Source organism: Sardina pilchardus, chromosome 1 (genome assembly GCF_963854185.1).
Source record: "Sardina pilchardus chromosome 1, fSarPil1.1, whole genome shotgun sequence".
NCBI lineage: Eukaryota > Metazoa > Chordata > Actinopteri > Clupeiformes > Clupeidae > Sardina > Sardina pilchardus.
This window is the reverse complement of record NC_084994.1, coordinates 22,674,872-22,701,006: the sequence shown is the minus strand read 5'-3', so window position 1 is coordinate 22,701,006 and position 26,135 is coordinate 22,674,872. Positions and strand designations below refer to the sequence as shown.

At 39.5% G+C, this 26,135-nt stretch overlaps 1 protein-coding gene across 5 annotated transcripts; it reads left to right on the top strand.

Moving 5' to 3' along the window:
• Nucleotides 1-248: 248 nt before the first annotated feature.
• Nucleotides 249-24,593, top strand: LOC134085142 (uncharacterized). 5 transcript variants are annotated; one of them, XM_062539927.1, is made up of 7 exons: nt 249-310; nt 4,345-4,420; nt 7,532-7,811; nt 8,122-8,288; nt 8,462-8,517; nt 23,792-23,826; nt 24,153-24,593. In XM_062539927.1, exons 3-7 carry the CDS (start codon nt 7,553-7,555, stop codon nt 24,407-24,409), a joined length of 774 nt encoding a protein of 257 aa, XP_062395911.1. In that variant the 5' UTR covers nt 249-310; nt 4,345-4,420; nt 7,532-7,552; the 3' UTR covers nt 24,410-24,593. The 5 variants fall into 5 exon arrangements, with proteins under 5 accessions (XP_062395911.1, XP_062395912.1, XP_062395910.1 ...); XM_062539928.1 differs by lacking the exon at nt 249-310 and adding an exon at nt 3,781-3,879; XM_062539929.1 differs by lacking the exon at nt 249-310 and adding an exon at nt 4,073-4,091.
• Nucleotides 24,594-26,135: the final 1,542 nt, after the last annotated feature.

The following is a 26,135-nucleotide window of genomic DNA, read 5'->3' as shown; positions in this document are numbered from 1 at the left end:
GATGATGAAAATGTTATCATTACTATTATGCTACTTCTTTGTATGTGGCTATGCATTGCCTACATTGTACCTGCTTTTACATTGTGAGATGTCAATATCTTTCTCTAACAAGCAAAGGTATTGCCAATGGTAGTCCTTGATCGGGACAGTCCATGATCACTTCAGGCTTTAGATATGAATTGGAATCTGAAATATGAGACTCTGGAACAACGAGTTCTTTTTTTTTTTTTTCAGCTGACATAAAATGCCAGTGAGCACCACATCTCTTGGTCTTTGGAATTTCTATACAACCTTGGAACCTTGACACTCAGTAAGTTAATGTTATCATATTTTTCAGGATAAAGGACAGTGGATTTGCAACTTTTTAAACTTTTTAAAAACCTCTTCACCTCCAATAATTGTGATGTATCGGCCTAGACTAGATTTGTGACTTCGATGGAATCAATCCAACCAACAATTCTGCTCCTGTTATTACTGTGAAAATCATAGACTAGTTAAATGAAAAATACAAAGGAGAGATGTGAAATTCCTAGTGTTAGGCTGGGGGAAGCCACCCCAAAAGTTGACTGTATGCTATTTTCCAGAACTACTGAGGCACAAAGACAGAAAAAATAACTAAATGCTGCAGGGTAATTGCTTTACAGAAAGAAAAAAAATAGTATGATAACGAGTTTGCTTTTGTGTACAAAAGTGTGTGTGTGTGTGTGTGTGTGTGTGTGTGTGTGTGTGTGTGTGTGTGTGTGTGTGTGTGTGTGTGTGTGTGTGTGCGCGTGTGTGTGCGTGTGAATCTGTTGATGTGTGTGTGCGTATGTGTGTGTGTGAGTGTTACAGTATCATTCAACCCTTTGCTCAATAGCACCATCCGCAGGCCTTTGGACAGTGGCGGTTATAGGCCATTTTGACTAAGGGTGCCAAGGAGGGGCAAGTGTTAAACCAGGGGGGCACATTAAAAATGGCAACAAAAGATATTTAAAAATTATAAACTTTATTTTATTTTAATACCATATAAAAGTGTATTTTGTGTAAGAGTGATTGCAGGTGCAAGAGAGGTAGGGCCATACACAATGAAAATAAAATTGTACAAGGAATTCAAATACAGGGTTTCAATTCAATGTGAAAAAAATCAAGATAATACCACTAAATCTGAGGTAAAAGGTACTCAAAACAAGTGAAATTATCTGTCCATGCAGCAACATAATTTCACTTGACAAGATTTCTTGAAATAAGATAAATAAAAAATCTAGAAATAAGCATGTCTACAGAGGTATTTGGAAACTTAACCCTTATGTTGTCCTTGGGGTCAATTTGACCCCAAGCCATGTTTAACATCATAAAATATATGGTTCACTTTTTTTGTTTTGCTTCAAGTTTCATGACTTTTCCTCATTTGAAGGGTACAACAGAGTAAACATGAAATTTGCACAAAAATATGTTTCCAATGTCCTGTAAAAAAAATAGTTACGTTGGTGGTATTGGGGTCAATTTGACCCCATTTTTATGAAACATGATGAAAATGAATATTTGACAAATTATGGATATTATTATTGTAATAGTATGAGAACATGTAGTTATTATCATTATTGCATATACAAGTACATATTACATATAAGTTATTTTGGCAGGTCTGAAAAAGTCCAAAAAGTCAGCCTTTGGGCTGTTGACACTGGATTGGCCATATTGCCAGTCAGGGTTCCAGGGTTCATAAAGGGGGGTGGGGGGGTGGGATTGTTTTGTAGGGCTTTTGATGGTGGTTATTACACTCTTGTTAAGTACCTACCACAAAAAAAATTGTGTAAAAAAAAAAATTTTAATCATATTTTGAGAGTTTTTTTAGCTGGGGTCAAATTGACCCCAAGGACAACGAACGTCGGTAAGATTTGAGGACAACATGAGGGTTAAAGGAATAGTTCGGAATTTTGGACATAGGACCTCATTTCCAACTTAACCGAGGTGATATAGGTCGGTGGAGACCGTTTTTTATTGCGTTTAACCCCTTCCTTCAGTTGCAGCGTTCCCCTTTGCTAACGCTGGTTCTGAGCTAACGCATTTCAACGGTAACATCAGTCTGACATCAACAACAGTCTTACTCACTCCACAGCACACCTGAGACAAGTCAATTAAAACATCAGACTATCGATATACATGTCCGTGTTGATAGAATAATTTTAGAAATAAAACTAACCTTGCAACTCAATGATTTATTACATTTTGAGGGACTAGTTTCTCAATATCAATCCGCCACTGCCATACAGGGAACAAAGTAGGCTATTGCAATGCGATGCAAGGTTAGTTTTATTTCTAACATTGTTCTATCAACACAGGCATGCCATGCGCATCGATAATCTGCCGTTATAATTTATTTGTTTCGGGTGTTCTGTGGAGTGTTTTCAGTGGCAGGCTGGATGTTACCGTTGACTTGCGTTATCTCGGCACCAGGTTAGCACGAGATGAACGCTGCAACTCAAGGAAGGGCAGAAATTCACTGAAAATGGTCTTCACCGATCTATATCACCTCGACTAAGTTGGAAATGAGGTCCTACATGTATGTCCAAAATTCCGAACTGTTGCTTTAACATAAGCTGAAATTGCTGGTTTTAAGATCGGATCACTTATAATTATACTTTTTGCATCCCAAAAATAAGTAAAATATACTAAATATAAGCATAAAATGCTGAGATGAAACCAGGGCTGAGGAAATGTGGCTGCATCTAGGGACTTTCTGACTGACTGACGGGCAGACTGACTGCTTGATTGAGTAAAATATTTATCAAATTAGCAGTGGCATTTTCACAGAGAAATTACACTCCCGTCGTCTCCAAGTGCCTGATAAGCATACAAACAGTACAATGTCCATACAGGAAAAATCTGTAGTATGGCTAACAGCCTCACTCTTAATCATGCACAATATCTAGATATTAGTTATAAGGCAAACAATTCACACTTGTATAGCTAGCCCTAATTTATTCTGCCTGATCCTGTTCTACAGCAATGCACAGGGTTGGGCCTTGGAGTCCAGCCAGACTAATTAAATGAAACTCTTGGGTGTGTTGTTTTGTATTATTAGCATACATATTGTATATGTCATAACTTAGATGCCAGAGTGACAAACGCATGCACACCAATGCAAACACACACACACACACACACACACACACACACACACACACACACACACATTAAATGTTCTCTTTTTGATATACTTGAAAAATAGAAATATAACAAATATGTTGTGGATATCCTCTGGAGGATAAGTATGCTGTTTAGTCTCACTAGTCTCTTTACCAACATACATATGACAGTTAGGTACGCTTAAAATGTAACCTTTACCATTGGTTATAATAGCTGTGAAGAATGGTTAGTCTCAGTGGAGCCTTGTCCTTGTAGCCATAAGAGCATTAAAGGAAGCCTCTGTACAAGCATGCCACCACAGTGTAGCACTGTAGCTGCCTGGCTGCTCTTGTTGTTGTCCTGTTCTACCACAATCCTTTATTCCTTTATTTTTTTTTCATAGCTTACAGCCCTTATTCTTTTCTTCTTATTCTTTACTGTTTTTTTTATGTTATTGTTGAGTGTTGTACTTGAGTGCAAAGATTAACCGGAGTCAAATTTTTTGTTTGTTCACGCAAGCCAATAAAGCTGATTCTGATTCAGTGCTGTAGGTTGGGCTCAATTGTTGTCAAAGGAATCCAGCCAAACCACCATAATGAGCTTGCAGTTTTGACTTCAGACATTATAAACACAGACACAAACCCCACAACACAAACACAAACATTTATTCCCACAACCAAAGATATCCTTCACAGTGCACTGGGACAGCCAAGATCACACCGGGCTTCTTGCTGGAATCTAAATGATGACTTTGGATCAACATTATCTTTGGTATTTTAGTTGACATTCCAGTGATGGAACAAGCACCACCCACTTGTGCTTGGCTCTCTTGTGGGTTTTCTATGTGACCTTGGAACCTTGAAATGTCATCATTTGTTGAGTGTAAAGTGTGCCGGAGTCCTGTTCACCCTGCTGGGATTTATTTTCCTGATAACTATACCGACGTTCTATACATTACTCCTTACATAAAAATCTGATGTACAGTATGTAGACTGTATGATGACGAAAATGCTATCATTACTATTATGCTATACTTCTTTGTATGTGGCTATGCATTGCGAGATGTCAATATCTTTCTCTGACATTGTCAGATAGTTGATAATGAGATAACAAGCAAAAAGATATTGCCAATGGTAGTCTTTGATCGGGACAGTCCATGATCACTTCAGGCTTTAGATATGAACTGGAATCTGAAATATGAGACTCTGGAACAACGAGTTCTTTTTTTTTTTTCAGCTGACATAAAATACCAGTGAGCGCCACATCTCTTGGTCTTTGGAATTTCTATACAACCTCGGAACCTTGACACTCAGTAAGTTAATGTTATCATATTTTTCAGGACAGTGGATTTGCAACTTTTTAAACTTTTTAAAAACCTCTTCACCTCCAATAATTGTGATGTATCGGCCTAGACTAGATTTGTGACTTCGATGGAATCAATCCAACCAACAATTCTGCTCCTGTTATTACTGTGAAAATCATAGACTAGTTAAATGAAAAATACAAAGGAGAGATGTGAAATTCCTAGTGTTAGGCTGGGGGAAGCCACCTCAAAAGTTGACTGTATGCTATTTTCCAGAACTACTGAGGCACAAAGACAGAAAAAATAACTAAATGCTGCAGGGTAATTGCTTTACAGAAAGAAAAAAAATAGTATGATAACATATGACCTATTGATTTTTGTGTCATATTTTATACTAATGCCAAGTGTGTTTTCTAGTAAAGTTTAGAAAAGGGGAAAGGGGAATATTTATATATATTTAAGTATATTGTCATATCTTATTATATATAATATATATGTTTGTGTATTCATAATGCAAGGCTATTACGTCCTTTTCAACTATGAAATCAAAACGTTTCGCTTCAAAAACCTTTGGTGTGCAAAACTTTTCGACTCGTTCAAAATTCAGAGCAAAAGTTTAACTTTGAGGTAAACCTTGAACTTTAGATTTGCAAGCACATTTTTTAGACGTACAAAAAACATTTGGTCTGCAAGCAAAAGTTTTTTATTCAAAATTGATCAACTTTTAAAACGCAATCTCGATTTTTGTTCTTATGGCTCTATTTTCTTGCTTGCATTGAAAACGACACAAAATCACTCCATAAAATGTTATTTAAAAAATATATATATAGAAATGTCATTGGGCTTTTTTTTGTTTGTTTTTTTCTAATCATTGGAGGAGCCTTTTTACGAGAAAAGCATGACAAATACAAAAGATGAGGGGCATTATTACTATGGAAAATGTGAATCTCTAAGTGACCCCACACATTTGAGTCGTAGCTCAGATGTAGTACAGAGAACATAATATATGGTCTATGAGTGAAGACTATTCCAGTCCATATTGATGGGTTCACAGTTAGCCTTTTTCCACCGACAGAGAAAAGGCTCCCACTCGCAAACCAACATTTGTTCTCTGTTGTTTGACGCCCAGCAGGAACTGGGAGAGAACTGTTTTTTTTAACCGGTTCCATCCAGATTTATTTGAAGTGTGGTGCTGTCTAACCGGCTCGCATTTCCACCAGCTTTGAGAGGGGCCAAGGATGTGTCATTAACAGAGGCTGTAGTGAACATAACTAACCTGTGGAATGACACACCCATTATAGTAAAGATATAGAGTAGCCGCATGCCGATCTCGTTTTGTATATTCATCTAACCAATGTTTCGGCATACAGTCTTTATCAAGATTTCCTCACTACAGCCATTGTAGTTAACAGGAAATGTTTTTGCTCCAAACCAACTTTTCAGGTTCAGAGCCGATTTATCTTTGAAATGTTTTGGAATGGTTCATGGGGTGTGGTTCTGTTGGTGGAAAAAAAACATACAACACATACTGCAAACTGGCGTAGTCAAAATCACATCAGGCACCCATGTTTGTTTTTGCTGTATCTCTTCCTGTAAGAGATGTGTCTGAAAATACTGCATGTACACTATAGGCTAATGCCAAAAGTACATTGGGTCACCTGCCTTGACTATATGAACTTAAGTGACATCCCATTCTTAAGGCTTCCACAGGGCAAACGTGTGTTTCTTAACAGGTATTAAGCTACTTATTGAATACGATGTCTGCTATTTTATGTCATTTTTTACACTAATGCCCATTGTGTTTTCTAGGAAAGTTTTAAAAAGGAGAACTAAGTTATTATTACAGTATATTATAATGACTATTATATCTTACTATATTATAATGACTATTACAATATATATTCATATAGAATATATTTTTTTTGTATTTAAATGCAAGCCTATTATGTCCTGTTCAACTATGATGTCAAAACATCAACTCAAAATGTATAGCAAAAGTCCAGTTTAACTTGGAGGTAAAACTTAAACTTTAATTTTAATGAGGGAAAACTCAATTTGCAAGCAACATTTTTAGATGAGCAAAACATTGTAGTCTGCAAACAAAAGTTTTCTTACTTTAAAAACGTTTTGGTTTTTGTTCTCATAGCTACTTATTTCCTTGAAATTGTATTTGTTTGCATTAAAATGACACAAATACCACTCCATACATTACTGCTTCAAATCGGGGTAATATAATAAAAGTCAAAGTTTTTTTTTTAAATTGGAGAAGCCTTTTATGAGAGAAGCATGGCAAATGCAAAAGTTGAGGGCCACAATGGAAAATGTGAATTTCTAAGTGACCCCAACCATTTGAATCACATAGTTAAGATGGAGCACAGTAAACATACAGTAGCATAAGGTAACAATATTGATACATACTGATATAAAGTCTCTGGGTGAGGAATGTTCCTGTCCATACTGATGGGTTCACAGCCTATTTCCACCTACAGAGAAAGGGCCTGCTCCCATTCGCAATCCAACATTTGTTCTTTATTGGTCGACGCCCAGTTGGTGTTTTTCAACCAACAGAGAACTGTTTTTTTAACCGCTTCAATTATTTGAAGCTTGGTGCTGTCTAATGTGCTGAGCCTGCATTTCCACCATCTGTGAGCAGAGCCAAGTATGTGTCATCATCAACAGAGCCTGTAGCGAGCATAACTAACCTGTGGAATGACCCACTATAGTAAAAATATAGAGTAGCCGCACTCGCCAATCTCTTTTTGTATATTTATCTAACCAACATTTCAGCACACAACCTTCATCAAAGTTTCCTCACTACACTCACTGTTGTCAACAGGAAAAAAGAGGGTGATAGACGCGATAGTGACATCTAAAGGTCTAGCTTCTCTAGCGACAGGCTTTTTGATGTGAACAAAATCATCCAAAGCACACTCAGGTCACGTGAATGAATAGGCACCGGCAGAGGTATCAAAGTAGAAAGAAACAGTAGGCCTACATGCGCCAGACAGATTGCATGCATTGAGATACTAGATTATCAAATAAAGCATCACTTTATAGTCTAGGATTACAAAAAATGGTGGAGTGATCCTTTAAATGAACACTTCTGTTTTTACTGTGTAGCAGACACATCTGGACCCCACGATGAATGCAGCCCTGAAGGAAGTGATGAGGGACACACTGTCCACACTCGCAGATGACTGCTTTGACCAGTTTAAGCACCGACTACGTGACCATGGTCAAGTCAAATGGGGAAAGCTGCACAAGGCCACCAGAGACGAAACTGTAGATTTGATGGTGGAGGCGTACAGCAGCAGCAAGTGTGGGGGCATCATGGCGGCCATGTTGGAGAAGATAGACCAAAAAGAGCTGGCCACGAAGCTGAAGGAGGATCTGGCAAATTGTAAGTGAATAATTGACTGTCTGTAATGACATGCTTGTTTTGATGTATCTGGAAAGAGTTATGCGCATTCATTGTTTCTTTCTCCCTCTCTCATTTCTTTTTCTCCCTTTCACCTTCTCGTGTGTACTTTCTCTGTGACTCTTTCTGTTTCATTTTTATGCTTTTCTTCACCACCTCTCTCTCTCTCCCTGTCATTCTCACTCTCTTGTTCCCTCTATCTTTCTTATTCTCATTCATTTCTCTCTCTGACTCCCTTCCATCATCTGTTATTCCTTCATTCTCCATCTCTCTATTCCTATCCCTCACTAAGTGGGAGGTCAGTCATCTAACCCGTTGCAGTCCGGAGGAGGAGGTGGGGTCAACGTAAATGTGTCAGCTCATTCTGGAGGGATGGTGAACGCCCCGTCCATGAGCGGCTGCACCGTCAACGGCCCTCTTAATTTCTACGGAGGAGTGCCCAACGCACAGCAAGGAGGGGTAAGGACCCACTGCCAGCCATTTTACATTTGGGTTCCATTGCATGTCAATCAGCAACCAAGGCGTGATTATAATACTAGAGAGTAGGTCAGCCTTGATGACAGACTTGTAAAATTAAGTCATAATTATATCAGTATCACATCTTTACCATTATAACAGTTTGTTATTTACAGGATGAGGGACAAAAGGGGAGAGAGAAAAATCAAGAGGAGAAAAACAAAGGGAAAGGGTATGTGAACTGCTACATAAAATCATTTCCCTTCAGGTTAATATCATGCTTATTTTTTAATTGTTTTTCCACATCTATGACGTCATCACAGTCCCTCAACTATTTAGGCATCAAAAAAGGAGGTGTGTTTTTGTCTATTCTTTGATAATTTACAAAGCAGCCTGTTTGTCAATTTAAACTTAGCCTATTAAAGGGTAACTGCACCCCAATATATGTTTTTGAGCTGTTGATTGATTGAAAATACTCATGAGTGGTGAACTATACTATTACCAGGGTTAATATTGACAAAAATCGTGTTTCTCGACAAAAGTAACATTTCGTATGATTTTGTATTGGAGATATTGCTCTCTGCGCCCTCTACAGGTTGAAACATGCCATGGCATGTTGGTCCGAAATACTATTGGAATGCTGACGTTGTCCTGCACTTCTCGTCCAACACTACGTCACAGGGTCGTTACAAATTAGGAATGAAACGCCCCAACACCTGCTGCCGTGATTAGCCTACCTGTGATAAGCCATGCACTCATTCCCAGATTGACACAAAATCACCATGGTTGATAGGCTGCAGCAGGGCTGCACTCCCTTCCAAATTTCAGAGCGTCCTGCCCATTTTGAAGAGCCTTTTTCAGAAATGTGAAGTGGGTGGAGTTATGGGGTGAAGTTACTCGTTAAATCATTATTGTGGAGAGCATAATATTATGGGTGCAGTCACGATTATAAAGAGTCTTATCAAATACATTGTATTATTCTTTAGGATCCTCTATCTAGCCGTAATTCAACTCAATAGTGTTTTGGCTACTTAATGCTGGTTATCGTACACTCAGTAAATGAGGACCAAACATTATAGCTTATAGTGTAGTGAAGTCTCTGATGATGCACCTGTTTATGTGTACGGAACTCTGGAGAAGTCATTGCAAGATATGTTTGGTGTATATTCAGAAACCGCGTGCTCATTTAACTAAATTATGTCTTCCTTTTACTAAATCCTGCGCAAGTTTTACTACATTTTGCACTCAATTTAAAGAAAACATTGTGTAGTTTTTTGAGTCGATTCTTAGCAAAAACACGTTTTCTTCCAAAAATGACTGCTCATTCATGAGTAATTACTTCCATCAATACATCAAAGTATTCTCGTAAGCGTAGAATCTGCCATGCAAAATACATATGCGTGATATGGCTCTATGGCGACAGCCATGTTTCAGCCACCATCTTAAGAATATGCTAGCCAAAGAGGGACATAGGCCTACTTTCAATTCTAGCTGTGTCTTTTGCGCTTACGTTACCAAACGACAGAGTTGTGCTCGCGGCTGCAGGATCCCCTGATGATCTCTGACTCTTCGTATGGAGATAGAAGACCATGTTAGCGTTATGTTGAACTAGCCCTACATATCTTGTACAGTAATGTCAAATAATGTGTCGGAACCTGCACATACAGTACACTAAGCTTGTGACACAGCCATAACGAAAACGAAACCTACCACCAGTGAACCATGCCAGCACTAAATTCCGAGCGTGGTAAACAAAACTGGATATTTGTGGAGGTAAAAGCCCCGGTAAGAACCAAATCAAATTTTGTTTAAATCTACACACTTATGGCCACTGAAAAATGTAAAGTTCATTATTATCTCCGCCAAGGAGGCTATGTTTTCATCTGGGTTTGTTTGGCTGTCTGTTCGCAAGATAACGCAAAAAGTTATGGATGGATTTCGATTAAATTTACAGGGATGGTCTGAAGTGACCCAAGGAAGAAAGGATTACATTTTGGGAATGATCCGTATCACCATCTGGATACATGAGGCGGTTAGGCTTGGCGGAGGTTTGCGCTCTCTGAGTGCTTTTCGAGTTTATCAAATGTTATTTTGAGGTATTAAAAGACATTGTTGTTTTAGAATTTTCGAAGGGTCGATTTGGTGTTAGGCTGGGTAGCCTATAGTTGCTCGCTGAATATAGCCTAAGCCAAAATATCAAATCCACAACAACATTATTCATCTTGCATGAAGTATATAGCCTATATGAGCTATAGTTTCACAGACTACATATTACTTTACGTTTACCTTTGTAAAATAACCTCATACAGCTTCCCGTAGATTGTAAATCGTGAATCTGTTGCAATATACAGTACCATTTCACTGCTAGATGGGGAAATTTCCTTAAAAAATTAACCCAAGAAATCCACAGTGTAGCTTTAATAAATTGTGTGCAGTGTTTTACTAAATGGTGCTATAATTGTACTAAATTGTGCTTTCAATTGAGTAAATCCTGCACACATTCGACTAAATTGTGCACTCATTTCACTAAATTCTTATTTTATTTTTTGTAAAATGAATGCACAATTTAGTCAAATGTGCGTACAATATAGTAAAATGTGCACATTATTTACTAAATTGAGTGCACAATTTAATACATTGAGACCATAATTAAAAACAAGCACACAATATACTAAACCCAGATAGCAAAAGAGGTATAGTTTACTATGGATTACTATGGATTTACTCCCGCCTATTAGTGTGTTCCTGTTACTTAGTTTTTGCCTTCTTGGTCGTATGTTGCTGTGTAGTGGGGTGTAACAGTGCAACCCACGATCGCAAGAGGAAATGAATCGCTAAAACTATATTTCTGCTTCTTGTCTTCTGCATCTGAATGAATGGACATCACGTTCGGTGCGCTACCAACATGGCGGCAATATCCCTAGAATGCAAGGCGTGTGCCCGAGCCCTATTGTTAATCAGACGCACCGTACTCAGCTGATTAACAATCCAATCAGTCCACATTTATTAAAATATGCATGTGATACAATATTTGCATTATTCAGGTATTTCAGTGGCTGCTCGACATTATGACAGAAAACATACACAGCAGGCCTTCAGGAGGATAAAAAGTGAGTTTAATTGCTGTATACATAGTTGCTTTGTAGTACTGTCTACTCTGCCAAAAGTTCCATTGTGATGACTGTTGTCTCTGCTTCTCTCCCACAGTGTCATCTTCACGTGGAGCCCTGGTTGCAGCCTTTTGTTTTTATCATTTAAATGTCAAGTTTTGTGCAGACATTAATTAGATACATCTGAATTAAATGTAAAAAAACAAGCCCTGTTCTGTTGTTATTTTGTTCAGTAATTCAAATACTAAAATTTGTACGTATAGATTTTAGATAATGTTTAAACCACATTGATTCAACCATTTATTTCAACATAAATCAACTGAAATTTAAATGTAGATTCTCATTTAGGTGATAGTTGAATCACTATTGATAAAATGGCAATATGGTTGAAAATCCAATGATGGTTCAACACAAAGATGATTCAAGACAAGTTCAATATAATTTCAATTGTCAGGCTTCAATGTAGTTTCAGTATTTCTGCTGATTCATATTCAAACGTTGATTCAACTGATTTTTGCTGACTGGGAAATGTGTGTATAATGTCATTAATGGCTCTGCTCTAAAATATTTACACTCTCATACAGAAATGGTTCATACACAGTGTAGCTGCCTCTACTGAAGGATGGCTCCAAAACTGATGTTGCATTAAGTTCAATTTTATTTATTACGCCGACGTTTAATAAAGCAGTGTGACAACGTGTAATACTACCTATTGAACATGTACAAACACCGTAAGAGCTTATGGACTCTCCAGTAAAGGAGCTAACTTCACAAATATTCACGGAGAACTTTATCATACGTCCTGTAACAACTCTCAGTTTCGCCTCATTGAATGTTCTTCCTTCCGGTGAGTTGGACGTTACAACAGTTTCAAAATAAAAGTCTGTAACTCTAAATCGCTCTCCACAGATAAGAACATATTCATTTCCATAAGTACATAATATAAAACTATTAGTACAGCAAAAAACACACTTAAATGACAGGGTTATCTACACTCCCACCAAATCATGAGTTCACATTTACCACTGGTACGAATGATTTCCATAGAAAATTACCCTGGCTTAAAGGAATATTTCGGTATTTTACACTTTAAGACCGTTTTCTGTTTTGCCTAGCATGCAAACGATTGTTTGACACCAACATTTCGACGATTGAGCCTGTGTCTGCAATTTGGCAGCTTTAGAATCTTCTCTGCATGGCTTTAACATTGCTCCCTATGTGCATAAACTATTCTGTCCTTAAAACACCCATAAACGTTCGTTTTAAAAAATGTGCAACTCACCGAATGGTTACTGGTCTTCAACGATATTCTGTAGCAAGTTTCGCAGCGAAATTCAACTTCTGTTGTGTTATATTAGGCATTTTGTAAATCCTGGAACTACTTTTTCAGATCACCCTACAACCGTGTATAAACTTCCGCTCTGTATTTGAATCTGAAGATTACACACTCCAGACCACTAGACGGTGGCGGAGTAATATCAACAAGCAATGAGTCTTACTACAGAAACCAATGGGATTTACAAAATGCCTAATATAACACAACAGAAGTTGAATTTCGCTGCAAAACTTGCTACAGAATATCGTTGAAGACCAGTAACCATTCGGTGAGTTGCACATTTTTTAAAACTAACGTTTAGGGGTGTTTTAAGGACAGAATAGTTTATGCACATAGGGAGCAATGTTAAAGCCATGCAGAGAAGATTCTAAAGCTGCCAAATTGCAGACACAGGCTCAATCGTCAAAATGTTGGTGTCAAACAATCGTTTGCATGTTAGGCAAAACAGAAAACGGGCTTAAAGGGATAATCCGGAGTGAAATGCACTTTAGATCAATTTTTCGGACTATTGGGTGTACATACGTTGAGTTGACACCAAAATCATGTCATTCGGATGTATTTTGAGAAAGTTCGAGCTCACCGTTTTTAGCCAAAACTCGTTAGCCTGGAAGTGACCGGGGCGTGTCCTTTCGCCGCTACAAAACGCTATTTTTATACCTCTTCTACTGTTCAAAACAACACTACACTTACGTGGTAGTGAGTAGAGGTTCCCTAAAGCCAAACCGAATTATCCGCACGTCTTTATGTGGTCGGATAGAGAGTCCAGAATGAATTTAATCGAGTCCGTACCTTTCCGGAAATGTTAGTAAAGTGTTGTGAAAACGTTGCTAGCTGCAGCAACGACATTTCCGGAAAGGTACTGACTCGATTAAATTCATTCTGGACTCTCTATCCGACCACATAAAGACGTGGGGATACTTCGGTTTGGCTTTAGGGACCCTCTACTCACTACCACGTAAGTGTAGTGTTGTTTGGAACAGTAGAAGAGGTATAAAAATAGCGTTTTGTAGCGGCGAAAGGACCTGCCCCGGTCACTTCCAGGCTAACGAGTTTTGGCTAAAAACGGTCAGCTCGAACTTTCTCAAAATACATCCGAATGACATGATTTTGGTGTCAACTCAACGTATGTACGCCCAATAGTCCGAAAAATTGATCTAAAGTACATTTCACTCCGGATTATCCCTTTAAAGTGTAAAATACCGAAATATTCCTTTAACATTCAATAACATCAAAACATCAGAGAATATATCTGAAGAATGTATACTTAACACACTGTGAAATCATGTAAGCTTATTGACCTTAAACACATTTTTAACACATTTAAATCATGAATTGACACCTTTTAAATCATGAACTGAATTTTAAACCCAAAGCATTACTCAGTAGAAGGAATTAGTAAAACATCCTAAATTCATTTCTTAAGTCTCCATTAATAGAACTAGCTTTTGTATGGGGCGTTCAACTACTGAAGGCTTGGTGATACGCTTACCCTTTTCATTTAGGTTTCTGTCCCCCAACTGTATCTTAACCTTTCTAACTAGCCCATCCTTATTTGCTGTAGTCTCCAAAACCTTTCCGAGACGCCATTCATTTCTAGGTAAGTCCTCATCTTTCATCATCACTATGTCGCCTATTTGTATGTTTCTTTTTGTAACGTGCCAACGTTGTCTTGTGGCGATGTTGGCAAGATATTCCTTACGCCAACGACTCCAAAACTGCTCAGCTAGAAACTGTACCTGTCGCCACCTTTTACGTGAGTACAGATCTTCTCTAGTGAAGTCGCCTGGTGGTGGTAGCGCTACGGTGGACTTAAGCGTAAGCAAGTGATTTGGCGTAAGGGGCTCTGGACTGTTTGGATCATTTAAATTTGCAACAGTGAGGGGCCTGTTGTTTACTATTGCCATCACTTCATAAAAGAAGGCACGGAGAGCAGAATCATCTATCCTTCCTGGGGAAAGTGAGAGAGTGGTGTTGAGGACGGCCCTTATTGTCCTGATTTGTCGCTCCCACACTCCTCCAGCATGACTTGCATGTAGTGCATTCATGATGAAGTCGCACTGTTTGTTTGATAGAAAGGCGGCTACTCGTTCTGAATCGACTTCCTTTAACGCTTCGCGTAATTCATTTCGAGCTCCGATGAAGTTGCTTCCTTGATCCGACTTTATCTGTCTGACCGTACCGCGTATGGAGATGAAACAGCGCAGCCCATTGATGAAGGTGTCTGTGGACAGGTCGGTCAGCATCTCAATGTGTATTGCACGGGAAGAGAAACATGTGAATAGAAGGCCATATCTTTTGTAAGTGTTCCGTCCTTGTTTAACTATAAACGGACCAAAACAATCCATGCCGCAATAACTGAATGGCGGGGAGGGGTCTACTCTTTCTGATGGGAGATCAGCCATTCTCTGTTCTTCAGTGGGTCTCCTGTGTTTTCTGCAGATGACGCACTGTTGAATGTAGGATGCCACAACCCTATTCATGCCAGGTATCCAAAATCCATTAGATCGTATTTCATTCATTGTGAATCCCTTCCCTTGATGTTTCACCTTTTCATGACAGTCAGCAATGATCATTTTCGTTATGGGGTGACTCTTAGGAATGACCATGGGGTATTTAAGGGCATATGAGGATGAGGAGTTGACGAGCCTCCCTCCCACCTTAAGGACACCATCTTCTCCTATGAAGGGATCAAGAGTGTACAATTCATTGTTCTGTGGCAACGTTTTTCCCTGTCTTATTGTATTTATTTCATCTTTGTACGTCTCACTTTGTAGAGCTTTAACTATGACACTTTCTGCTTTCTTTCTTTCTGTTACAGTTGCTAGGTGGTTTGATTTGTCTTTCTTTGTCCACCTTAGAATGCGAGCGACAGCTCTGGTTGCACGGGACCATGAAGAAAAGTTGGACAGACGGTCTGTTAGACCCATCTCATCTGTGCTTACTGTGTTTAGGACTCGAGCTACTTTAACCTCTGGATCTCCTACTAACAGCTCTGACGAGACTTCCCTGGAGAGATCAATATTCTTTTCCCATAAAAACTTGGGTCCGGTAAACCAGTTGGAGGCCAGCATCTCTCTAACAGTCAATCCTCTCGACGCGTGGTCTGCCGGATTTTCTTCGGTGGGGATGTATTTCCATTGTTGAGGTGTTGAACTCTGGTGTATTCTTTGCACTCTGTTTGCAACAAATACATGGAAGCGCCGTGCCTCATTGTTGACATATCCAAGTACGACTTTAGAATCTGTCCAGAAAAACTCATCAATATTTTCATACTCCAGTTCACTTTTAAGCATGCTGCTTGCCTTCACAGAGGTGACAGCAGCTGTCAGCTCTAATCTGGGAATGGTGGTCAATTTCATGGGAGCCACTCTTGATTTTGCCATCACCAGAGCACAATGGATGTTTCCCCTTTGATTACAGAGTCTTACATATGAGCACTGGCCATAGCCCACAGTACTCGCATCAGAGAAATGATGCAATTCTGCCTTTGTGACTTCTCCAAAACTAGCAGGTGCATAGCAGCGGGGTATACTTAGTTCCTTTAGGTTTGCGAGATCCTCTTTCCAGCACTCCCACCGTGGCTTGAGCGCAGGCGGCAAGGGCTCATCCCAGCCAGTGCCGTGTTTACACATTTCCTGCAGGATTCTTTTCCCATCAAGTAACACAGGTGCAATAAACCCAAGGGGGTCATACACCGAAGCCACTGTGGATAGTATGTTACGTCTTGTGGCAGGTTGATCTTGGAGTTGGATTCTGAACTTGAAGCAATCAGATTCTCTATGCCACTGGATACCTAGTGTTCTTTCTAATGGGACATCATCGAAGGTGAACTCAACATCCTTCAACTCTGCCTGTTCTGATTTAGGGATGCTTTCCATTACGGCTTGATCGTTGGACATGAATTTATGCAGCCGAAGACCGCCCTTTGCACAAAGCATTCTTGCCTCTGAGGCTAATCTTATTGCATCTTCTGTATTAAGCACACTGGCAACACCGTCATCAACATAAAAGTTCTTCATTACAAATTGAGCTCCAAGGGGGTATTCACTGCTGTACTCTTGAGCTAGGTGTTTCAATCCGTAGTTAGCGCATGCAGGTGACGATGTGGCACCAAAGAGATGGACTTTCATGCGGAACACATCTGGTTTTCTGTCTAAGTCACAATCCCTCCACCAAAGGAAGCGTAGGTAGTTTCGGTCATTCTCACTGACATGGAACTGGTGGAACATCTTTTCCACATCGCACATCAGAGCTACGGGATGCTGACGGAATCTGATAAGAATGCCATTTAGATTATTGATCATGTCTGGCCCTTGGAGTAGGTGATCGTTTAGGCATGTACTCTGGTATTTCGCCGAACAATCAAAGACCACACGCAGCTTTCCTGGCTTCTTTGAATGATATACTCCGTGATGAGGTAAGTACCAGGTCTCTCCCTTAATGCTATCTTCTACAGTTTCCTCAGCATCTCCTCTGTCTATGATTTCCTTCATGAAGTCAGTATAATGTTTGCGGAATGTCTGATCTTTGCATAACCTTCGTTTTAGGTGATTGAGTCTAATTATGGCGAGCTGTGTGTTGTCGGGTAGTGCGGGTCTTTCTTTGAATGGCAGGGGCATTTCATAATGACCAAGACTGTTTTTCTTTATGTTTTCTTTCATTTTGTTTAGGAACAAGATGTCTTCTTGTGACACTTTCTTATTGTCTTCACTGGTGTCTTTGAAGTCACTTTCTAAGATGTGAATGATATCTGCTGCAGTGATAGAGGGAAGCTCTTTAACAGCCACGCGGTGGCATAGACTGCTGGTTTGAGAAATGTCAAGGCGTGCTGGTGAATATCCCACTATACTCCACCCAAGATCTGTCTGTATGCCATAAGGTTCCTCGTCATTGCCCACAATTACCTTTCTGGGAGCCATTGCTCTTGAACAGTTATAACCTATCAACAGACCAATCTCGCAGTCCAGAAGAGGTGGGATCTCTTTAGCGATAGCCACAAGATGTCTCCAACTCTTGGCGGTCTCACAGGTGGGGATATGGGTGCGATTTACTGGTATGCATTCTCTTGTGTAGGCGGGTGGGAGATCAATGTGATTAGTTGAATTGTAGCTTCTTACTTGAGGGCCTGTTACTCTACTACTCTGCAAAACTGTGCCCTTGTCTAACATTGTGGTCAGCTTTAATCTAACAGGATAGGAGTCAGCTTGGAGAGCATCACACACTGCTTGATCAACAAATGTGGTGTCACTTTGAGTATCAAGTAATGCGTATACTAACTTCTCATTGTTTGGGTTATTCTTCGTGGACACCCATACTGGCACAATCATAGAGGTATTAGTAGTTTGACCTGAAGCCACATTTAGAGCTGTGGCGCTTGCATCATTTGGCCCTTTCTGTGGATTAACTGACGGAATTGGCTTTGACTGCTTCACAAAATTGTGGTCGTGTAGACTAGTAGGATGTCTGCCTTTGCAACTGTTGCATGTGTGTCGATGGCGACAGTCTTTAGAAATATGCCCTGGTCGAAGACAGCCATAGCAAAGCTTTCCTTCCTGTACAAATTTCTTACGCTCTTCCAGGTCTTTAGGTGTGAATTCAGTGCAATTGTAAATCTGATGCTCACTGTCTTGGCAGAATGTGCATGGTGGCTTTGCAGATGGCCTCTCTGTTTTACTTTGATCCTCATCGTTCGTTTGTGTGTTTAACACTCTAACCTTTCCGTTGTTTTCCTTTGGGTTTCTTTTTTCCGTAACTGTGTCTGAAGAGCGGAGAGCATGAAAGGAAGTTACAGGGTTGCATGCTATTTCTGCTTCCGTTGCCACAAATGCAGCAAAATCATGAAACGTTGGGAATTCTTCATTTCGACTTAAAGTCTGTGTGACCTGCCGATTCCATCTAGAGATGATCCAGTCAGGTAGTTTCTGCACTAGCTTTTGGTTCTCTTGACAGTCGTTCAAGATATGGAGACCCTTCACATGGGGCATTGCATCTTGACAAGCATTCAGGAAGTCAGAATATTCTCTAAGATTGATTGCGTCCTTGGAGTTGATTCTAGGCCAGTTTGCGAGTCTTTCTCTGAAAGCCTTCTGTATGAGGAATGGCTGTCCATAGCGGCTATTTAATCGGTTCCAGGCATCATGATAAGCCACATCATCGCTTCTGTAGAAGGCTCCCTCTAAAGCTTTACGGGCTGGGCCGCTCACATATTTCTTTAGATAGAAGAGTTTGTCTGCAGCAGAGACGTTCTTTTTGTCAACAAGTGTCATGAAGGAGGCTTTCCATTCTATTAACTGGATTGGGTCACCAGTAAACACTGATGGCTCTGGCGTTGGAAGTCTGCTTAAGGCTATGCTGTCATGAAGTGCTTGGGCGAAAGAGGACATATCCCCATTTGACAATGTGCTTTCAATGCTGGGTTTTTGTTGTGCAGTAATTGGTTCTATTTTTGGTTTCACTTCAAAATCATAATCAAAGTGCAGAGCATTTATTTCTCTATCGGTTTCCTGGGCGTAGGCCTTTAATTACAGTGCATGAAAATGCACTGTACTGTTCTTCCTAGTCTTCAACTTCTTCTTATTATTCTTCTAACGCACGCAATTCAGCTTCAACCGCTTCACGTAGAAACTCCATTCAAACTATGTCGCGTAGGTCTTACTTACGCGATGTGGGCAATGTATTTTTCAACTTTGTAACTTTTATACTTTTTAAACTATTAGTTAAAAACTATTACAATTCCCCCCATAGACTTAACATTGCTCATTATGACATCACGGCAGCAATTAGAATCTTACGCCAGGTGGCCGGCCACCTGGGCACCAACTGTCAGTTTCTCTGGCTTTAAGCATACAGTCTCTCAGAAGACTACATATCCTGTTAAATGGCGTTTCCTCTGTCCACAACTGTTTCAAAATAAAAGTCCTCACTGCAATAATACACTATTAAATCATTTAACCATTGAAACTACTCAACTATTGAACTGTTCAACCATTCCAACTGTCAGTTATCATCCACTATGCCTCCAGTCAACTACATGAAACCTCCATGTACCTAGCAACCAACATAGCAACCATTAAAATTAAGTGTTTATGACCGTTTCCATAGCAACCAACATGATTATACTGCAGTAACATCTTGTTTCCAGATAGTGGCCACCATGGATACCCTGGCAACAAATGTTTCAAAATAAAAGTCCTCACTAGCAAGTTAGCTAGTTAGCATGATTAGCATTGTTAGCATAGTTAGCATTTTAGCATAACTGTTAGAAATCATCAACTAAGTTAGCTAATCAACCTGGTTAGCATTGTTAGCAACTTTAGCATTGTTAGCATAGTTAGCATTTTTAGCATTACTGCTAGAAATCATTAGCTAAGCTTGCTAATGAACCTGGTTAGCATTGTTAATAAAGTTAGCATTGTTACCATAGTTAGCATTGCTAGCATAATTAACATTTTAGCATAACTGCTAGAAATCATTAGCTAAGTTAGCTAATCAACCTGGTTAGCACTGTTAGTATAGTTAACATTTTTACCATAACTGCAAGAAATCAGTAGCTAAGTTAACCAATCAACCTGGTTATCATTGTTACCATAGTTAACATTTTAACATGAATAGCAATCATTAGTTAAGTTGGAACTGGGATGTTTCAGCTTTAAACTGTCTACCTTCACACTATCAACTGTCTTTAAACTATGGAATCACCATCTTTACCCTAGCTACACCTTAGTAGCCATAACTACATTATCTACACATTTTTGCATTTTCATGCACTGGTAATTCCTTGGAATTGCATTTCTAGTTTAGCTTGAGCTACCTTTAGGTCCTTCTCAGCTTGTAATCTTTCTAGCTCTAATTTTTGGGATTCAAGGGCCTTCTTATGTTGATTTTCTAACTGTTGTATTTTGTCCTTTTGTTCCCTTTCCTTTAAGAGCACTTCATAAGCTGCTTTTAGAGCTGCAACCTCTGCCGCAGCGTCGGCGCGTTTACTTGCTAAGCAGGACGCGCTAGAGTGTTGGCTATATTCATGGCTCACTTTAGAGACAGCGGACCCATAGATAGAATGAGCGTAATCACATTCAAGTAGTGTACGGAGGCGGTTTCTCTCTCTTTCAGCATCAAATTCGTCAATGCCTGCTATTCTCTCAAATGTAATTTTGTTAATGTCTGTGGTCACAGCCTCACATGCATCTACACGACGTCTTATGTCAGGTGAAGGTGTAACAAGTTGTCTTATTTCGTCGTATAGCTTCATTACATTATTCTTTGCTTCTTCTAGTGTGTCAACGAGGAGAGCTAGCTGAGTTGTTGTAATGTCTGATTTTAGTTGTTCACGTGTATTGCGGACCTCAACTTTCCAATGCTGATATGCAGTAAGGAATTTCTTCTCCTTTTTCTGTGCTTCTTCTCTTTGATAAGCGAGCATTTTTTCAGTGGGAACGCGAGAGCGCTTTGAGTGTCGTGTGTCTTTGTTATCTTTGTCATTTTGTATTTGCACTTGAAGGCTATTTAGCGTGTGCTCTTTGTTTTGAATTTCCCCTTCTAATTCTTCTATTTTTTCTAAATCAGTTTCACTTTCTAAGGTGACATTAAGTTCTTCGATTCCCTTTTGGAGACTCTGTATCTGTTCGTCTATCTCATTAGACTCTTCTGGTGCTTCTGACTGTGACATTTTAACATATCAAACCTGCACATCAAAATAACTGAAGAACTTCAATAACTATTCAATCTGCCAACTTGTATGAAATATACAACAATGTCACGATAATACACGTTAAACCATGAAAAGTCAAAGATATCCACATCAATTGCATAGGCTACATTGAATGAGTCCAGTAGAATGCAAAACGGATCAGTTTAAATGTTCATGCATGTAAATGTGTTTCGTGAGTTGAGCGCCAAAAACAGTCTCTTCTCTTTGTTTTAAGTAGGCTAAGCGCCAAAACAGTCTCGTCTTCTTTTGTTGGATTTAGCGCCAAAAAAGTTTCTTCTGTCGTTGTTTAGCTTAGCAATTCTTTCATACCTGTTAGCTGTTGTGTTCATTCGAACCCGTTAACCATGTCTCGCATCCACCGAGCCCTTCGCTGCTCCGTTACAGCGCTCCCGTTGCCTGCAGGTCCGGTAACGTCGCTTCTCGCGTCGGTCTCGGCCAGTGCAGGAGATGGAGCTCCGTCCATACGATATGGAGAACGTAGGGTGAATCAGGACCGTGGAATCCCTCCGTTTTCCCTCACTCGTCTTCGGTCTTCGCAGCGGCAGGATACTCGATGAGTTTGAAGCTCTTACTGTAGCTGCCTCTACTGAAGGATGGCTCCAAAACTGATGTTGCATTAAGTTCAATTTTATTTATTACGCCGACGTTTAATAAAGCAGTGTGACAACGTGTAATACTATTGAACATGTACAAACACCGTAAGAGCTTATGGACTCTCCAGTAAAGGAGCTAACTTCACAAATATTCACGGAGAACTTTATCATACGTCCTGTAACAACTCTCAGTTTCGCCTCATTGAATGTTCTTCCTTCCGGTGAGTTGGACGTTACAACAGTTTCAAAATAAAAGTCTGTAACTCTAAATCGCTCTCCACAGATAAGAACATATTCATTTCCATAAGTACATAATATAAAACTATTAGTACAGCAAAAAACACACTTAAATGACAGGGTTATCTACACACAGTATAATCACAATATAAAGTGCCCAGAGTCAACAAAACAGCTAGAAGTGCTTTTTTCTATTTACAGGTATCATATTGTGGAATAATCTGCTGCTTTTCCTCAAAATTGTAAATACCAGAGGGTTTTTAGACATCAGGCATTTTTAAGGAATTGACTAACAGATGTTTTTAGTTAGAGTAGATTGATTATTTCAAATTAAACAGTGATGCTCTGATTTTAGAATGCTGCTGAACCTCAGTTGATTTGTGTTAAATGTTGTGTTTGTATGCAGTATGTCTGTGTTAAAGCTACATTGTGGATATTCTTTAATTATTGGGGTAATTTCTCCCATCTAGCGGTGAAATTGTATATTGCAACAGACTCCAGCTCCCCCCCACTCCAAGTACAATTTACTATCTACGGAAGCTGTACCACAAATATCCTGGTTCAGTATTTCCCAACCTTTTTTCCTTGAAGGCCCTCTGTGTCTAAGACAAGCCAGGGCCCCCTATACCCAAACTCCTATCAGGGGATGAATTACCAATGCCTAGCCTAGCCCGACCTGAAGGTTGCTTATGCAAGTTCAGAGGTCAGAGGTACAGTAATAAATACCTACATGATTTTAAGTTTGGAACAAAAAGATGTTTTGGGATTTTTGGATGTTTTTGGATTTGGATTATACAGAGTTTTGATTATCCAATTGGGTGTGTTATTTTATTATACATTTCATATGCACAAATATCATTTTGGTAACCTCACAACCTCATTGTGCAGACCCCCTGCTATCCCTGGCGGCCCTTAGTGGGGTCTCCATTGTTTTTAATGGAGCAAAGCCCACTAGACACGTCTGCCATGCGCCAGCCGCACAGAGATAGAAAACTGTTCTAAAATTCTGTGCTTCAAGCCCTCACTGCTGAACACCGTGTCCGTAAGAAGCGTCAGAGGTCATCAAGTGATTCAACATGATCGACCCAAAAAACTACACAATGTAGCTTTAAATGTCCACCAACACCAAGGACCATGTTCACACTTTATTAAGATGTTATCCATTGGATTATGATTTGTCAAATCCAGAATAAATCAAATGAAACAAAAAAGAACTACTGTCATCTATTGCACATTTTAATCACATCTCAAAATGAACAGCAACTTAGGTGTGATTATGATCCCTTCCCCCCTGTCTTATTGGTCATTTCCCATCTCTCCCTTTCTCGCTCCCTCCTTTCACTATTTATCTCTCTCTCTCTCTCTCTCCTAGTGAAATGGATCTCTCTCCCTCCTCAAGTGAATTAGATCTCAAGCTCTATCCAAATGTATTCAGGGTGACACCTACTGTAACCAGGGTGGGCTTTGGTAGCACATTGTGTTGTTGTTGTTTTAACATGCTGTGTTCTCTCTCTCTGTTTTAGTGTTCCAGGGCCCGGCCAGGATCAGGGGCAGACCAGTAAGCACTCACTCACCCACTTACTCATTCACTCACTAACCCACTCACTAATTCATTCATTCATTCACTCACTCACTCACTCATTCACCCACTCACTCACAGACATACACACACACACAGAGAGAGAGAGAGAGAGAGACGCACACACGCACGCACGCACGCACGCGCGCACGCGCACACACGCACACACACATTTAGCCAACATTATTATTCAACATTTAGCTGACGCTCTTACAGTATCTAGAGCTACATGCAGTGACCTTACTACATGAATAAGTTCATTTTAAAAAATATTAATTTCATCAATTGTTTTACCATATTTGTAGATTTGAACTTCTTCAACAAGCACAAGGCAACACTGGAGAAGCGAATGCCCATACTCAGTAATGTCCTCAACCAGCTGGAGGCAGGCAACGTTCTGGACGCAGAGGAGCGGGAGACGGTGGAGGCCGAACAAATTTCTGTCAAACGGAACCGTGCTCTGATCGTCATGCTCGATCGGAAGGGAGAAAAGGCTCAAGAGAAGTTTTATCAGATTCTGAAGAAAACCGATCCCCACCTCGTGGAAGATCTTGAATCTTGATCTTGAGTGGCTCAGAATAGCAGGAAGATGTATACATTTGTTTAATTTTTTTGCCAAATGTATTTTCATGAATCTTTTTTTATCCAAATGAATTTGATTGGCTTCAACAGATTTGTGTGTGAACACCTCGCAGCATTTTTAACTCTTTGATTTGGTGTCATCAAATAAATGTTGCCAATATAAATGGCTCATGTCATGTTTTGTTTACTATAATCTCTGAAATAAATACACTGAATGACCATGACTTCTGTGTTCAGCAAACTGAAGGTGTGTGACATACTGAATGTAGAGGAGAGGGAATTGATGGAGGTAGAACAACTATGTGTCATTCAGAACCGTGCCCTGATCATCCTGCTCAGTGGGGAAAGGGAGAAGTTTTATGAGATTCTGAAGCAAACCAAATGTTAACTAGAAATGCAATTCCAAGGAATTACCAGTGCATGAAAATGCAAAAATAGATAGATAATGTAGATATGGTTGCTAAGGTGTAGCTAGGGTAAACATGGTGGTTGCATAGTTTACAGAGAGTTGATAGTGTGAAGGTAGACTGTTTAAAGATGAAACATTCCAATTCTAACTTAACTAATGATTTCTATTCATGTTAAAATGTTGATTAGCTAACTTAGCTAATGATTTCTAGCAGTTACGTTAAAAATGCTAATTATGCTAGCAATGCTAACTTTACTAACAATGCTAACCAGGTTGATTAGCTAACTTAACCAATGATTTCTAACAGCAATGCTAAAAATGCTAACTATGCTAACAATGCTAAATTTGCTAACAATGCTAACCAGGTTGATTAGCTAACTTAGTTGATGATTTTTTGCAGTTATGCTAAAAATGCTAACTATGCTAACAATGCTAACCATGCTAACTAGCTAACTTGCTAGTGAGGACTTTTATTTTGAAACATTTGTTGCTAGGGTATCCATGGTGGCCACTATCAGGAAACAAGAAGTTACTGCAGTATAATCATGTTGGTTGCTATGGAAACGGTCATAAACGCTTAATTTTAATGGTTGCTATGTTGGTTGCTAGGTACATGGAGGTTTCATGTAGTTGACTGGAGGCATAGTGGATGATAACTGAAAGTTGAAATGGTTGAACAGTTCAATAGTTGAGTAGTTTCAATGGTTAAATGATTTAATAGTGTATTATTGCAGTGAGGACTTTTATTTTGAAACAGTTGTGGACAGAGGAAACAGTTAACAGGATGTAGTCTTCTGAGAGACTGTATGCTTAAAGCCAGAGAAACTGACAGTTGGTGCCCAGGTGGCCGGCCACCTGGCCTAAGATTCTAATTGCTGCCGTGATGTCATAATGAGCAATGTTAAGTCTATGGGGGAAATGGTAATAGTTTTTAACTAATAGTTTAAAAAGTATAAAAGTTACAAAGTTGAAAAATACAAAGCAGGCATGGCATAAGCAAGACCTACGCAACAACGTTTGAATGAAGTTTCTACGTTAAACGGTTGAAGCTGAATTGGCTGCGTTAGAAGAAGAAGTTTAACTAGAAATGCAATTCCAAGGAATTACCAGTGCATGAAAATGCAAAAATAGATAGATAATGTAGATATGGTTACTGAGGTGTAGCTAGGGTAAACATGGTGGTTGCATAGTTTACAGAGAGTTGATAGTGTGAAGGTAGACAGTTTAAAGATGAAACATTCCAGTTCTAACTTAACTAATGATTTCTATTCATGTTAAAATGTTGATTAGCTAACTT